The following is a 17605-nucleotide window of genomic DNA, read 5'->3' on the forward strand; positions in this document are numbered from 1 at the left end:
CCCTCATCAGGGTGGAGAGATCAGATTCAGCTGCAAGCTTTGTGACAAACTCCCCTTACTTTCCCCAAAATGGGGACTTTATGTAAACATGGTTACATGTAATAGAAATAATAAGCAGTCTACATAAATAACCATTTATTGTGGTCACAAAAATGACCCTACAATATGAGAAATACTATCCACCTTCTTTGGTGGTATTTCTTTATTGTAGACGTTCTTGTATTTTCAACCTGGTGTTTAAATTCTGTTTATTTTTTAAGTTGCCTTCTTATAAAACATCATACATTTCTTAATCAATTAAAACATTGTTTCCAGGACTGGAAAGGGGTTAAAGAGATCCTGAATACAGCGTAAACTTCAAGATTTTTACATTTGTGTGCTTGTGTCTGTGCAGGTTGCAACACAGAACTTTAATTTATGGAGAGTCTACCATGACACACTGTCAAAAAGCCAGCATTGGTGCAGACTCACTGTTTGAGGCTCTACCATCCCACTCCCATTCCACACTCTGGTTAGGGTCACTCAATGTGGTGAACCCGCAATGAGAACGCATAAATGATAGGGCAGTGTGTAGGGGGCAGAAAGCCCCATCAGTGTCAGACACGCTCTCACAACTTTGTTATACTTTGTTTGGTTGAGGTGAGGATGGGGGGCTGCATGCAGGAGTTGTCTTTCACAATGGTTGACTCTTTCTGGTTTCATTTCATCATATGTATACGGATATTAACTCAGGACAAGTACAACAACAGAAAACATAACAATGACAGCTAAGGCAGTACTAAAGAGTATAACCAGCAAAATCTCTGCTCAATCCCCCTGCCTGTTCACTTGCACTCTGCAAATCTTCCAGACTTTTACCTGCTGTGTTCACAGTTCACCCTGACTTCTTTGTGTACAAATTTACTAGCAGGTAAGAAGGATGAAATCCAGATAACGCTGTGGTAACAAAATTGGCCAATTCATTTCCTTTCTGAAAATTTACAGCAGTTCAGTGAATATGTGAAAGGGTCTTATGACTGAATTTCTGGTGTTTTAAGACATGTTGGCTAAATGATTATTTATTTCCGTTTCCTGTTTTTAGTCTTAACTGTAGTGTGAAAACATGAGCAATTATACACAGTGGCAAACTCAGTTTAATGTTGTAACTGAAATAGGGGGTACAAAGAGTGTCAGGCTTTTATTCCAGTGACTTGTTTCCCGTCAACTAACACATAAGTTGGTGTTAAACTAACTGGTCTTGATGAGGATTCCTTGTCTGTGTGAGTGACGGCAGGTACTGCAGTCTGAAACAGACAGAGATTAATGTCTCTATGTGAGCTAAGAAACTCAATGAGACCATCAGGGAAAACATTGATAAATTCTATACTGTAGTTTTTAATGTATGTAACCACTACCACTGGGATGCAGTTATGCGAGGGTGATTAACTGCATGCTGTTGAAACAGCCTTTGTTTACATTTTCCATGGCAAATATTGACAGTGAGTGATGCATTGAGTGTTAAAGGAACACAGAATCTCATGTCCTATCAGAAGACGCTACACTGCCGACAAGATCAGCAAGGAGACAAGACATACTACTCTTTGTCCACAAGGGGTGCTAAAATCAAAGTCAGTGAAAGTTCTGCACAGGATACTCTGGAAAGTTGGACTCATCATTTCTGATGGAGAACTTAAACTCTTAAAAGGCTTTTTCAATGCTGTCAAATTTACCACATGGGTTGACAAAGACAGATTATAATTGGTTTTCATGAATGATGGCAAATTGAAAAATGTGTTTGCGTTTGTTCATCTCTAAAAATTGCCAGAGATGTAGTTAATTTAAAATGTTAAATATTCATAGAGTGGATTTCATATTGTAAACAACTAAAAAGGAAGGCAGCAACAGTTTGACAAGTCAACATTTATTGCATTGACAAGAAGCATCAGTCCAGCAGAGTAAAAGCTTTAGTGCTCGACTTTTTTTGGCATAAAAATTATAAAACAAAAAACACAGCTTTCATTAGCCTCTTTCTCTCCTTCTCTCACATTCATCAGGTAAAAATGCTGGTTTGTTCTTTACAAATATCAACAGGTCCATGAACACACCAGAATGCAGCCAACAGAAAGTCTAGCCAAACAGAAACAGATTATCAGGCTACAATGTCATAACATCCCAACAAAGTAACAAAGCTGCAATAAAACAAAACGTTGTATCATGTGCATAAAACAAACATATTAATGTCATTGTTAACATTCCAGATATGATACAAAACCAGGATTAAAAAAAGCTTGATTCTGCTGCATCTACAATTAGGGCCTGTGTCCACTGACAGCGTTTTTTGGCTTGCAGCGACCACAACCTCAATTTCAGAGCACTTCTAAATAACGCTTGTTATTAGTGTCCAGGTTGTGAAAGTTGTCTAACTGCTCTTCTGCTCGCCCTGATTTTTATTTGTTCTGCATGTTAATATGTGATTCTATTCAAGTTCATTTTCAAAGGAAACATCAAAACAAGGGGAGGAATCATGTCCTGCAGCTCAGACCTGAAACTGTACCCATGAAAATGTAAGTCTGATTAGTTTCTCCTCTGCCATGTTTGCACTGAGGACACTAAGTGCTCTGAAAATACTGAACTGCATTGGTGTTGTTTGGAATTAGGCACTACAGTGCAAAAAAACAAAACACATTAGTGGACACAGGCCCTTAAATATTCACTGAGTTTTCACTTAATCCCCTTCCTGAATTGTGATGTCAGCATCTCTCAGGTTGCTCCAACACTCTTTTTTTAAAAATATGATGAGTAGCGGACAGTGTCATACTAAAACAGTTCCAGTTTGCATGTGGTTTTATGTTAATATCAACCTTCAGATGTTCTGACATATTGTAGAGCTTACATTTGTACATTTTTGATTTAAAAAAAGCATTATCTGTGTGACACTGAAACAACATAACGTCTCTGTCTCGACTGTATAGTCCCTTAAAAAAACACTTTAATTTTTGTGTCATCTTGAGTTATTTACATTTTTAAGGAAAATATATTTATTTTGATTTTAGTTATAGGTTGTAACATTTGTGTGTTTAGAATTATTTTGAAACAGATTTAAATATTACGTCTGAAAGCACTGTAACTATGTGTTTACTTTTTTGTTGCATTTAACTGCATTTTGAAACCAAACCACCCCCAGCTGGAGACAGAGCAGCAGAAGACTCCCCTGCATTATTCAGCTGATCTACAAGATTGTGGTTTCATTCTTGCAGCCTGAATTGTAACTGAATCCCTGAGAATATGAAGCATAGACAGTAGACACAATCATGCCTTGCCACAGGCTGAGGCAGCTGCGCACACTGTGGCACACTCAGAAACTGGTCACTGGCACCACTCAGACCAACAGTGTATTAAGTGAACCAAACCTCATCTACAAATTATTTAATTAAAATCCCCAATACTCATTGATGGTTTGTAGAGTGTGAAAGAGTCAGTTAATGATCAGGTCCACTGACTGATGTGTGATGAATATTGTTTTAGTTATTGTGATCAACAATGACGTCATGCTCAATCACATCATTGGGAACTCTGGTTCTGATTTTCCCTGATTTTAAAGATATGGCTTCGAGAGATGACTTTTGTTTTTGTGAGATCAGGATAACACGTGAGCTTTGTTGGCAGGCAGACTGAGGCACAAGCCGAGGAGGGTCATGTTCAAATTCATAAAGTTTACATTCAGCAGCATCACGCCGCGCGCACGCCCTGGGGATTAGGGTGCAGATGACTTTTTCTCCTTCTGCCGGAGGTGAATCTTCATGTGTCTCCTCCTCTCGTCACTGCGCGCGAATTTCCTCCCGCACTGGTCGCATGAGAACGGTTTTTTCCCCTGTGTGCGTGCGGATGTGGGTGGTGAGATGGTCGCTGCGGCTGAAGTTCCTCATGCAGATGCGGCACTGGAAAGGTTTGTGGCCGGTGTGGATGCGCAAGTGCCGGCTCAGCTCGTCCGACCGGGAGAACCGGCGATCGCAGCTCTCCGCCGGGCATGGGTACGGCCTCTGGTGGACTGGCGTCTTACTTGGCCTGTTCGGGTACTTCCTGGGTCTCAGAATGGGTCTGAGAGGGAGGCTCTGGTGGCCAGGAAAAGCTGCAGCCATCGGACCCTCTGCAGCCGGCGAGGGCGCACCGAGCGTAAAGTTCCTGATGGTGTTAAGAGGGGTGAGAGGAGGGGGGACCCTGAGGGAGTCCAGTGGGTAGGGGAGGGATTTCCTCTCCGGGAAAGCCGTCTGGATGTCTCTCTGGCAGCTCTGCTGGTAGAAGCCCCCGTATTCTGGCATAATAGAGAGCAGCGCAGCGCTGTCAACTGTTGGTTTGGGCATGGAGTTGTAGGACGGAGGCGCATGGTAGGACACGGCGCAGGTGGACGTCGCCAGGTAGCCCCCCGCTGATTGGTCCTGGTACATGTCCCCGCTGCAGGAGTAGGAGGTCGCTGGGTGAGCATGGGGATGGGGGTGAGCATGAGGGTGAGGGGGCGCATACATGTGGCTGATGTCGGGCTGGCCGTGCGCCATGGTACAGTCCCCCGCGTCCGCTGCGTCTCCTCCTCCTCCTCCAGCTGCTGCGTAAAGGTCTGGGGATGCCGAGGAAGATTCTGACTCGGTTATCGGTCCCGGGTTGGAGATGTCAGCACTGACCACGTTAATTATGTCCCCAGGCGTCCACTGTCCTGCGCCTCTGGAGTCCACCGAAAACTTCCCGGTGAACGACACAGGGTGTGTGCGTAAAGAAGCCACGTATTGTGCCAAGTCGCCGTGGAGCAGCAGCTCATGTGCGCTCTTCTCCTCGAACAGAAGATCACCTGCAACGTAAACAAATACACTGTCAGATTACAAGGAAAGGTTCATGCTAACAATGTTCTCTTTTACACAACACACCATCACGACTGGAAGACTTTTACGCACATTTCGCTGCAATAAAACTCAGATTTTTAACTTTCATCCATACTCCTCCAGAAGTAACAAAATCTTACCGCCTTCATCCTCCCCAGGTTTCCCCTCAAGCTCTTCCTCCCCAACAGCCTCTTGTTTAAAAACAATCTGTGGAGGCAGACCTCCCTCCGCTGTGTACACATCTTTGGGAATACTGTCTATAATTCCGCTGAGAGACCCAGAAACTTCATCAGCTATCTTAGCAGTCATCCTTTCTGTGAGACGAAGATCAGCGGTTTTTTAACTAATTAAATATTCGAGTCACTCTCTCCAGTTTTCTGCCTGAATGCCTCTCAAACATTATGACTAATTTCCCTCATCGTCTCTATTAACCCCTGTCTCTTCCGCCTCTCATCTCTTGTTAATAGCTCCTGGATGCTGCAGTATGGTTATAAAGGGGATCTCTGGGTCTCCCGTTACGTCATTTACCAAATATGGACTTCGGTTTGAAAAAAGGGAGAAGAGGGAACTCCAGAAATAGGACTGGTGGAGCTTGCCATGACGAAGCGTGGACACAATTAAAACGACATGATCCAGTTTAAAAAAATGAGAAACTCTCAGATAATAACGAGCATGCAGCACTTTTTTTTATTCCAACATAAATCGCAGACATGAGCACGTGCGTCTTGCTGCTCAGACTTGTATAAGGGATAAAAAACAAAGCCCCATGATTCGGAATTCCGGTCCCACTTTCTCCATACATGGACTCTCCGGTGAGGTGAGAGGATCCCGCTCTGCTTATATGGATGGTATCCGGGCAAAGTGTGTTACATTGTGTTGTCTTTGTGCCAGCTGAGCCCACACACTGACTGCACGCAGCCATTTGTTTTCTCCCCTGCCTTGTCAAGAACAGATTACTGCTCTGCTCTGACTGAGGCTCGCTATTGTTGGCCCGCAGAGATAGATGGCGTGATTAGTGAGAGAATAATCACTGAATTCACTTCCTGGGGGCGCTGCGTGGTCTTGATGGTGTCGCCTTCTTGTTAAATAGAGGATACGGGAATAAGCAAGTGAGTTTTTGCAAGACAGTTTAGTTTTGATGAAGATGAAATGTACACTCCTACGTACAGCGCTGGTTGCTGACAAACAACCTCTAGCTGCAAATCAAAAAGTTAAAGGGGATGATATAATTAAGACATCTTATCCCCCAAACGATGAGATCAAAATAACATGGTTGCAAATAAAGATTTCAAATATCTAGCAGGAAATTATTGTTTATATCTTAATTTGCAAAGTCTCAGTTGCAGGTGCACCATATAAAAATGCATCCTCCTCACAAAAGTACACGTCAACTGGTTATTCTTCAGAATAACAGTACTCTATTTATTGAAATACCTACAGCCTTGGCTAGTGGCAGGTAGCAGATAACACACAACTTATGAACAGCATGTCGGGCCTTCAAAAATACCATGTTATTAACCGGCTTTCTTACTGATCTTCTGGTTGTATAATATTCTTGATTCTGATTGGTCAAATCAAAACCCCTTGGCTATGGTTGTTAACATTCACTAACACGAGCAACACCAGAGGCAAAGTGATCACATTTCATGTCAAATCAATCCACGGAAAAGAGTTCAGGCACATTTTTGTTTCTGCTTGTTGACACCATAGATAGAGCATAAGGTGAGGTCAAGCGGCAACCTTGGGTCGAAAAATATAAGTCCAATGCGGAAGTGCAAAAAACTGCAGTTCATCGAGGATCCGCTTGAGGCTGGCTCCGGAAGTACCGGAAACCACATACACACCAATTCAAAAAGACGATCTTTACAGCAGAAATAAACATGTTTACATCTTGGTAAAAAAGACGAGTGTAGTCTGGATAGCTAATTTCTCGATCAGCACACACTGTAGGGGGGGTTGAATTTTTTTCTAACTCAGCAATTTTGAACATATTAAGATTACGAGTTTTCCAATGAGAGACATAGCTGACTTTATTGACAGGCGGGAACACTAGCTGTTCGCTAGGAGACTCAAAGCCCGCCTCTTTACGTCACACTCGCTCGACAGCAGCAATATGGCTGCCACCGCCGACTATTGGCCTCAAAACAGCGCTTCAGAGACAGATGGGTGACGTCACGGATATTTCATCCAATTTTTATACAGTCTATGGGTGAGGTACAACTATTAGCTTCTGTTCACATCAAAACAATGTGGCTAAAACATTTGGTTTTGGTTAGCATGTCTTGTCTCATCCTGTCACAATTCTATTTCCCATACCTGCTAACCATACATTATGCCTTACTTATTCAATAATAATTTGTTTAACCAACCATTAATTCTGCTGCTGATCTTGAGGTTGATGACGTTTAATTGTTCAGTCAACTTATCGCACACATACCTAACATAGTCTACCATAGAGTTTATATTGAGAGTAATAAGATTTGTTTTTGAAATTGTGTGTCCACACGGCTGGGTGATACAAAAAGAGTTGTAACAGCACTTTACGGTACAGTAACAGCCAGCAGGTCTTTTAGTTTTAGCTTTGCATCAAAGTATATTCCCATTGAAAAAAGGAAGGCAAAGACATGTTTAAAGTGAACTTCCATGACCCTCAGAAGCTGAAAGAAGTGTAGAGAAAGAAAGAACACGTCAAGTTTATGAAATTTGTTTGGATAAGTGAAATTTATGAATCCTATATTAAGATACCCTGAGGCTTTAACTAATTCTTGAGTAAACACTCGGATTACCGCTGCTGTCGAACACGTGAAAAGTCAGGTGATGCAAGTCTGAGTAGGAGGCAGTGGGTGGAAGTGATGGATGGGTCAAACAACACAGGACTTTAAACCACACCCTGGTCTGTCCTTTCTAAAAATAACCAAGTACTTTATTTTTAGTGCCCAAATATCACAACACTGACTATTTCACAACATGTACCATGACTTAGAAGAAGGGTGTCTCAGAAACAGACACAAACAGAGAACATGTGTTTAAAGACCTTAGAACTAAATAAAAACAAGAACATAACAAAAAACTAGATTTTCTAAAAGAAGCATAAAAAGGCTTTAAAAAAAACCCAATAACTTTCTACATCTATGTTGGGTTGGAAAAACTAAATAAAAAAAATAAAACCTAAGGAAATATGTGAGAAAATGTCTTCTGCTTTAATGTGTTTCAATATGTTTAGTATTTTGGGTGAATTATAATTTCTTTCTAGTTTTGTAGCTGTGGCTGTGTCACACCAACAAATTGAAGCAAATAACAGCACACATCTGTATGTCCAGTTCAAGGCGGGATATTTACGCCCCTGTTCGGCCTCATCTGTAATGTGTAACACATGGACGCAGATTGATTGGGGAAAGTCATTCTGACTCTGATCTGCAGCATTGTGTGTATGAACTGTACATGTCTGAGTTTGTGTGTATGAGGGACTCCTGAATGTGGGGATTCAACTGCATGACCATTTTTGCTGTCTGACGGGAATACCATGTCTAGTTTGTCAATTCTGACGATCAAGTCACGGCCCAAATTTTTGGTTCTATGATTACCTGATCTGTCACAGGGACCATCGTAACAGACAAAAAGACTGTGGCTGACTTCAGCATTAGAACTTATAGGCATAGTGACAAGGGAAGTGAGCTACAGCAGTGTTGCGAATTACAATGTTTGAGCACCTTGTGTTTCCAGTGTGTCTTTGTGGCATCATGTTGGTGGCAGGTGAAGTGAGGAGAAAAACTAACACTAAAACTTTTTTCAAAGACTCAAAACCAAACTGAATTCACATACATAAAAAAATGTACTAAGCTGAAATTAAAAACAAAATGTCAAATTGAAATAATAAATAAAAGCTGTGGAAAAACTAAAAACTATAATCTAACCTTGATGAGTAGCTGTTTAAAATCATTTTTACTATATATAATGTTTAGTATATAAACTATATATACAACTCACAGAGGACAGCGAATCAACAAAAATAACCAAAACAGCGCTTAAGAAGCATGGCCTTTTTACATGTATTTCCTTGACATATCCTTGTGCATATGTTACACACAATGCAATGTGACTTCTGACATTGGTATATGGTAAAATAGCATGAGTTCTGCTAGTAGTAGCAAGTTAAAGCTAGGGTTGGTAGTCACAGAAAACTAGCATGAATTTGAATGTAGCATTTCCTCAGGACTCCATCTAACCACCCCCACCTTGGCCCTCCTACAAAATGACTCCCCCGCTCAAATGCACAGGCGCTGCTGATTCACGCCCATATGATAGTGACTGATTCAAAACCGGTCCTCAGGACATCGTTTGTGTTTTGCACTACGTCAACTCATGTCTCACTCAGCGGTAAGAAAACATCAAAACATTATCATAGTGAAAGTTAAAAACACAAACAAACATGAAATGTACACGCAGGAGGCGGGCAGAACGGCAGGGCAGGATTTGATTGGTTTCATAATCTGGATCCTGATGGCAGGGATTGGTTGGCGTTTTCCCAGGTTTACTCTGGCTGTAGATAGCGGCTTTTCTTTTCGCTCTTTTTTTAAGAACACATTATGTATTGATTGCCATGTGGACATAAATATCATTTTAACCAGTATAATAAATAGTGTCTCAAAATCTGACTACCAACCCCAGCTTTAGGCCTTCAGCCTACGGGATACAGAGGTCTCACTTGTTTCCACATCAACGCCAACGCGTTCTATTTCCAAACTTGTCGTCTTCAGGCCCATGACTCCAGCAACATCATAATAAGACATTTATAGGACTTATGCTACTTCCTCTGGAGAGACTGAAGTCTTCATACTGTTAAAACAAATACAGTAAAGCCCTCAAACACCTGACGAAAGACTTAGATGTGTGATAGATAGTGGTTAAGGACCATTTAATCGCGTATCAATATGCAAAGTCCTCAGAGGATGAACCAGGACCCTTCTTTCAGCAACACTTTCATAATGATGATTTCTTATCCTCTACAGGATAAATGCAAAGAGGATCGGCTGTATTTTTAATTATAAAACATCATGAGCATCCCTGTGGCACCAAATGCAAATATCATGTTCACACACAGGATGAAATAACTGATGTTCACTTCAAGGGGGAATCCAGTGACTTTCAAACCTGGGCTCGATTTTAACTTGCTTCAGTCTGTGTCAGCTGTGAAACAAGCTGTAATGACTGTTACATAATCTTTAAGGATAAATATGTCCAATCAAAGTACGTCAGGTTTCCTTATCTTTTACCACTGACTGACCTACATTGTAACTGGCAGCATTGCAGAAGGAGTTACTACAAGGGATAGGTAGACTTTTCAGTTTGGAGTACTTTACTCTGCATTGCATCAAAGCCTCCTGACTCAAGGGGCAAAGATGGTGATCCTACACAACAGACGAAAGGAGTTGCTTGTCTACCACTACCATCATTGGTTAATGTTTAGTTTGTATCTTTGATATGCGTCTTCCTATTTTTCAGCGGCTACCTCAGATCCAACACAGTATTTGTGTAACACACAACAGCACTCACACACAAGAAGTCTTACTACAGAGGGAGAGGTAGACAACCAACTCCCATAATCAGTATGGTGCTGTTTATGCCAACAAAGACTGGTGTCTCTGAAAGTTGCAGACATTAAAGTTTGTTTTGAAACTAATGGTCGAAGCAGTCGACTGAAAGTTTTGCATCTATTCACATTTAAGCCTGAAAATAAGCACTAAAGGACAAAACAGGATTTAGCTTGAGGTGAATAGGTTTTGCACCACATTCTGTACAAGACCGACATTCAGGATGTGACAGATTGAATCCTTTTAGATATTTGTTGTGTAAACAGTATGAAATTTGTGCTACTTCATCTGTTCCCTTTGCTGATTAGAAAGTAGATCAAGCCGAAGCTTTCTGCCGGATCAGTGGGCTGCAGAGACGAACAGAGTGAGCGGGAGGACTGCAGCTCTCTGAGTCTTTTGAACGCCCACAGTTACAAAAATGTTGGTGTGTATTGTCGTTGTGTGGCGAGCCGCCCACCCTGTGGCAGATGGGGGGTTTGCTCGGTCCTTGCTAACACACATACACACACACACACACACACACACACACACACAAATGCACATACGCACACACACACAGCAGTGAACAGACTCAGAAACCAAATGCACACATTTTGGGAACGCACAAATACTCCCACACTGACATGCATGCAAACACGAACACACACACATACACTTTCACTGGGGTTTTCTCTGTAACAAACACACACTTTCTCAGTCAGAATATGTCGAAGAAACACACACGAATCCACCCACATACACACAATCCTTCTTTTTTCCTTTCACACAAACACACACACACACACACACACACACACACACACACACACACACACACACACACACTGCTCCGTGGGGACGGTGCCCTGCTTCCACCCTTCGCCCACGCTCCTCTGGGCCGCCGAGGCTCTGGGGGGTTCCTGGTTTTGTGTTTGGTGGCTCGGGGTGTCAGCCGGGGGTCCGGCGACTCGGCAGACCCCACCACGCCGATTAATCATCTGTCATCTGTGTTTTTGTTAATATGGATCTTTGTCTTCATCCTCAAATGAAGCTCAGGTTGGGCTGTACGGCCTGCTTGCCGCCTGCTGCCCTCTTTTTCATTTTTGCAACCAAGCACCATCGAAAAACACATAACAACAAAAAGATCAACAACAAGCAAACCTTCCCTTTATGGGCTGTGAACGCTTCGTGCAGTCACCTGCTGTCCAAGTGAAATTCATGACCTTCGAGACCTCCTACCAACAATTGAGCACTGTCATGTCAAAAATCATGACCAGTAACAAACAATAGATCCATTTTTATTCCTTTGTCACATAACATTCAGACGTTAACACAGAGCTACACATTCTTTCTCATTTGGCTAACGCTAACTGCTGCTAGCTTCCTCACACTTTTTCGTTCTACACTATTTTTGACTTGATAGAATCTTTTTCGACAAATCACACTACCTTTTCCTCTCTGTAAGGATAACGCCTCTTTGTTTCAGTCCTGGTCTAACTTTCTTTGAATCATCTTCTATCTGTTATGCTTTTGTCAAACCATCAGTTTTCATATTTGTGATTTTAAAAACCAAAAACATGAGCTTGAGAAATTTTTCCCAAATTAATAATCACTTGACTTAGTCTTTCAATGTGAATTTATAGTTTTCACTTTAATTAGCTTTCTTCAATGTCTGAAAAGCAAATAAAGATGATCTCTATGTTTCGATGTGTTCAAATGAGAGAAAGAAATCCCCGTCCTCTGAAAAAAAAAGTCCCTGTCAGCATCAAAAGACGCTCAGACTTTAAATAAACACCATAAATCATTTGAATTTTCTGCCGGTGCTTGATCCAGAATGGTAGGTGTTTTTAAATACATGACTCACTCCAGGAAGGAAACGCTTCTATACTTGTTGGAGAAAATATTTGATAAATGAACGCCCAAAAGTAGCTAATACTCTCTCTGATGAAAGTACCATTAGACTTTGCTCATGCTGTCTGCGTAGGTGTTGTTAAATTTGGTGAAGGGAAACTGCCGTCCTGATGAAGCCAAACAGATGACAGGGTGAATAAAGCTCCATAAATCATTTTGATATGTTCATCTGCTGCTTAATAAATTGGTGCGTGTCCCTCAGATTTCCCATTTTGGGATGAAATTCTACATTAACCTGCAGATGAGTCGAGGTGAGGAGGTTTGGGCAATGAACCCTCAAACTAAAGGCGTCAATAGAAGCGATTGCATATTCATGGGAAATGTATTGACTGCTGAGTGTCAGATAATAGACAGGACCGTCAATGACCATGGCGCCCCAGTGAAAGGCTTGAACACTATCTGTGGGACCAGAGAGTGTCGCTCGCTGGCTCTCAGAGCTTGTTCTCAGATATCACATGAGGATAATTAGCTTCCAGAGGATCACGGTTTCAAACACCTCTTAGTGTGTATGAAGCCAAAGAATGAGAAGGTACTTCTGTGTTAAGTTAGATGGTAATGGACTGTATCCTATTAAACTACATGTTATTAGAACATTTTATACACTTGATTAATATTCATGGTTCAGTTGCAAAAGAACAAATGAATCAAAACCAGAGAATCATCCTCTGAATGGAGTGTCTGCTCTGCTTTAGATGTTTTAAATCAGTGAGGTGAGAGAAAATGAGCACACTTTGTTTAATACCATTGAAGTGTGGACTAAGATATCAAAAACATTAAATGTAAAAAAGACAGAAAATAGCTTTTCAAACCAAAATGCCAAACTAAGCAGCATAATCTCACATGTAGGTAACTGGGACTACAGAACACTTTTCAGTTTTGCTTCAAAGATACTGAAATCATTGATGAATGATCACAATAGCTGTGAGTTTCCTGTGAATTGTTTATTGTATTAACATTGTGTGTATAAAAAATGGTAAAAAATGGTGGAAAGCAGCAGCAGCACTAAACATATCTATATGATTTACCAAAATAAATTTTGGCACTTAATGTTTTGAACCTTGTTATTCATTTTTCTGAATACAAAGAACCTTCTATTTCACTGCAGTTTTTTGAACATCTACAAGAAATACAACTTAATTACCTTCTGTTTTTATGTCCCTTAACTGTGAAACTCTCTGCCTTTACTTTGAAAGGTAAACTGAAGACCTACCTTTTTAATCTGACTTTTAATTTAATTTATTTTAAGCCCTGGACTGCAATATTATTACCATTCTTTAAACAACATGTATTTGTTTTATTTAGTTATCTATTTATTTCTTGTATTTGTCTGATCTTTTTAACTTTAACTGATTTTTAATTTTGATTTCTACCTTTCCTTATTTTATTAATTTTACTGTATTCATTTTATTTTATATTTAAGTATTTTTCATGATTATACTTTTTACTATTTTACACATCTCTTTTGTTATCTGTCTCTCTGTTCTTATTGCATGCTTGTATGTATGAAAGGTGCTAAAAATATAAATAATAATTAAAATTGAGTTGAGTTGAGACAGAAAATACACTAGTAGTATTTAATTGTGAGGACGTTATATGATACACATTTTGTTATTCCTGTATGTAGTTCTTATGTTAAATTTTGTTACAATTTTTTTACCTCTATTTATTTTTTTTACATTCTATTTTTTATACTCCCTGGATTTTAATACTTAAACAGGAACTGGCTTCTTATTGGGAGATAATTATTGTGTGAATTCAACTATATGTGTGATTTATTGTATTTTTTCTATGACTGAAACATCTTTTGGAAAGCCATGAGTATAAGCGATTTATCCACTTCTGGATTCTATTCATAATTCAATTTTTCAGCTCTATATAATAAAAGAGACTTCTTCTTTTACAAAAATTATAAATGCTATGTATTTATAAACAACATCAGAGCTTCTACTATGTCCTGGTACCTCCATACTTTAGAAATGTTAGCTTCAAGCAGTTGATAGAGGGACATTTGACAAGCTGAATTCTTTATAGTGATTATATTTAAAAGCAGATAATACACTTTTTATCTTTCAAGACATTAATGCATCATATCCCCTTTTAAAAACCCAGATTACGTTCTATCTGATATGATGCAGTGAGACTGAAGGCCTGAAACTTTGAATGTTGATCTTGTTTGCCTATTTTCAGACAATCCTCATGCCTTTTAGTTGTTACTGAACATGTTTGCATTGTCTTTGTCACACACACACAAATCCTTTCGTACTGATTTATGTATTCAAAGTTCAGACACAAAACAAACAATAGGAACAGAAATCAAGCTAAAAAAAATGAATCCAGTTTTTCACTTTTATGTCTCCATTTTCCATCCTTTGAATGCTGCTTTATGTTTGTTTGTTTTAACCGTAGATTTCTTTCCTCAAGCTTTTTATCCACAAAGATCTCCATGTTTTCTTCTTTAGCTTCCTGCTCATACTTAACTAGAGTGTTTCAAGGCCTCATGCTAAAGAAGAACAAGTTTAGTTTCATACCTGCAGTAAAAGAGAAATCCTCCTTGTCCTTCGTCAGGGTCCCTAAAAGATGTCGACCTCTGTCAGGCCTCCTCCTCCTCTTCGCTCTCCTCAGAGAAGGATGAAGAAAGAGAGACAGCAGGTCAGGGATAGGAAAGGATCGGAGTAACTTCTCGAGGTGAATGAAGCCCGAACGTTGACCACAAAGTTACCCGCTCTGGATTTCTGGCTCGCCCCCGGAAAAGGGTCATCATCACCCGGGGTCTGAGTGGGCTGTCAGTGACAAAAAGAGAGAGAGAGAGAAAGAGAGCGAGAGAGGAGGGAGGGGGGACACAATACGATTGTTCCCACCTCACTTTGCTTCCACCCTCACAGTTAAAATTGTTATGGTAATGAAGTGGAGTTTGTGCTGGACAGCAGATTGTAACAGAGAGATGTTTCTTTGACTGGAGGAAGAGTTCAGAGATGTTGGAGCGGGGCAGCTGCTCCAAAGATGAAGATGGTTACAGGAACAGACACTCTAGAATAGATAGTAGAAGTTAAAATGGGACGATTTCAAAGGAATCACTTAAAGATACTTTAAGGTCATTGAATCAACTCATTTATAACCTTACAGACAAAGCAAACCTCATGTTATATAATAATTTAATGCTCTCCTGAAGTCTCTCTGAGAGCTGTTTGGTGTCACTTTTGAAGCTTCATATGGTGTGTGTGCTGTGCTACTGCCATAAAGCTATAATGCTCAACTATCCAATTATAAACAATCACAGATAACAGATGAGATCTCGTAGCAAGGAGAAGTTTGGCAATATTTTGATCTAGACAATGGAGATCAAGTTGTGTGTAGGCCATGTCTGCTTAAACTGAGATATAAGTGATCAGAGCAAAGTGTAACCAGCAGAGACATGTGGACGTTAGCCTGATAGAAGGGCTGAAGGCTGGTGGTGCTCGCTCTGCTAGTGTTAGCCACACTTGGCAAACACATTTGACATTGTTCACCTGCAGAATCTGTGATCCTGTGTTCAGTGCTTGCTGTCTTCTGATTGGTTTCTTATCTTTAGATCAGTCGTTAAACAGAACTTAGATTTCTGTTTAAAAGACGGGGACATGGGTCGCTCCTGAGGACACTACAGCAGCTGGTTTCACAGCTTCAAAGAGACAGGAGAAAGGTTAAAAGAGAGGGGACGGGTAGAAACTTCTAAATGTGAAGACTAAGTTTCGAAACATTTCATGACACCAGCACTACGGAAAGTTAACATCATAAAAGTGTGGGCCTTTCTGTGTACTGTGTAGGTTGCGTTGGCAGTTCCTAAAAGTGCAGGAGGGGTGGTTTTGCAGCATGTTGCTATTCATGCAAACAGTTTCAGGAAACATTGTGTTTTTTATCATGGACTGTATATGCCCAACACTTTAATTATAGACTACAGAGCAGCCCTCTCCCATCTGAGTACATTTATGATGTCAAAGAAAATTTAGTCCACCTTAATGTTTAAACACTTTTTAGTTTAAAATTATGTTTCCAGCATGATGATATAATTGGTGACTTTAAGTTGCCCAAAGGAGATTACACAAGTACCTTGTGTTTGTCTCAAATTGTCTTTATAAGTCTGCCCTGTGATGGACTGGCAACTTGGCAACAGGGTGTATTCTGCCTCTCGTCCATAATGTTACAATATTGAGAACATCATTGAGTCAATACAACACAAAGAACTAGACATGAGGGAACAATGAAAGTGCCGAAACAAAGCTTCAAGGTGCTGACAGACAGGGCACATCATCAACAAAATCATCATGAATATCCTGATCAACATCCATAATGTCTACTTTACCGTGGTTGAGAAGAGTTGTTGGCTGAATCTGTGAATACATATCCAACTTTGTGTGCATGTTCTTCTTGACTGTCGATGCCAGCCAACCAGTATACTGTACAGTAAGGTAGTTGAATTAAAGCTTGTATCTTTTTTACTTTCTATTTTATTTGTTTATTTATATGAATAATGTAACTAGGTATAATACTCACAACAGGAAATATCTGAGGGAAAGTAAAGTTCCATATTTAGAAAAACTACTCAAAAAGCTACTCAGTTACAGTAATATGAGTAAATGTAATTGGTTATTTCAACCCTTGAGATTAAATAAAGATTGTGTTAACAGTACAATCTTGAAATCATTTCACTGTAAAATATCATTAATAATCATTGAGCGGTTTTCTTTTAACTACCTTGAGTTTCTTCACTTATCTTAAATAGTTATGTCATTTTAGAATCAATGTGAGTCAGCCTCCTGTCCTTTTAACCCAGCAATAGAGTTAATTTCACCCCCTAGTTGGATTATTATGAACCACCCTGAAGCTGGGTTAAAAGACAAAGCCCAGCACTGAGGTCAGCCCATAGTGTTTCCTGTCCCGTAGTGACCCGGGGGTGGGGTTAAATTGGGTTATATTTCATCCAAGTAGTTTTTGGTGCATGTGCTTCGTCCTCTTCGTACTTTTCAACAACTATGATCCACACATCCACCAGTGTAAGATGATACTTTTGTTAATCTACTGACATCTCTCTGTAAAAGTCCAATCTGTCGCAGTGAGAATGAAATACGTGGCTCTCTTTGGGAATCAAATTACATTTTTGGCAGGTTGGAGCTCTAAGCAGGTTTGATAAAGGGAAGGGATGCTAAATCTCCTGATATTAAACACAGTGTCTCCAGTTACACTGAGGTGCTTGCAGGTTAATGTGTGCCAAATTCTGATGTTTGATATGGACACTTAACT

At 40.2% G+C, this 17605-nt stretch overlaps 1 protein-coding gene across 1 annotated transcript; it reads right to left on the reverse strand.

Moving 5' to 3' along the window:
- Positions 1–1884: 1884 nt before the first annotated feature.
- Positions 1885–5255, reverse strand: LOC117811151 (early growth response protein 2b-like). Its single transcript, XM_034681241.1, is given in 3 exon segments — positions 1885–3844; positions 3846–4819; positions 4991–5255. Coding segments are annotated over 3 exon segments (1254 nt in total). The 5' UTR covers positions 5160–5255; the 3' UTR covers positions 1885–3733.
- Between the last annotated feature and the right edge of the window lie 12350 nt (positions 5256–17605).

This window comes from Notolabrus celidotus, chromosome 4 (assembly GCF_009762535.1).
Source record: "Notolabrus celidotus isolate fNotCel1 chromosome 4, fNotCel1.pri, whole genome shotgun sequence".
Lineage (NCBI taxonomy): Eukaryota > Metazoa > Chordata > Actinopteri > Labriformes > Labridae > Notolabrus > Notolabrus celidotus.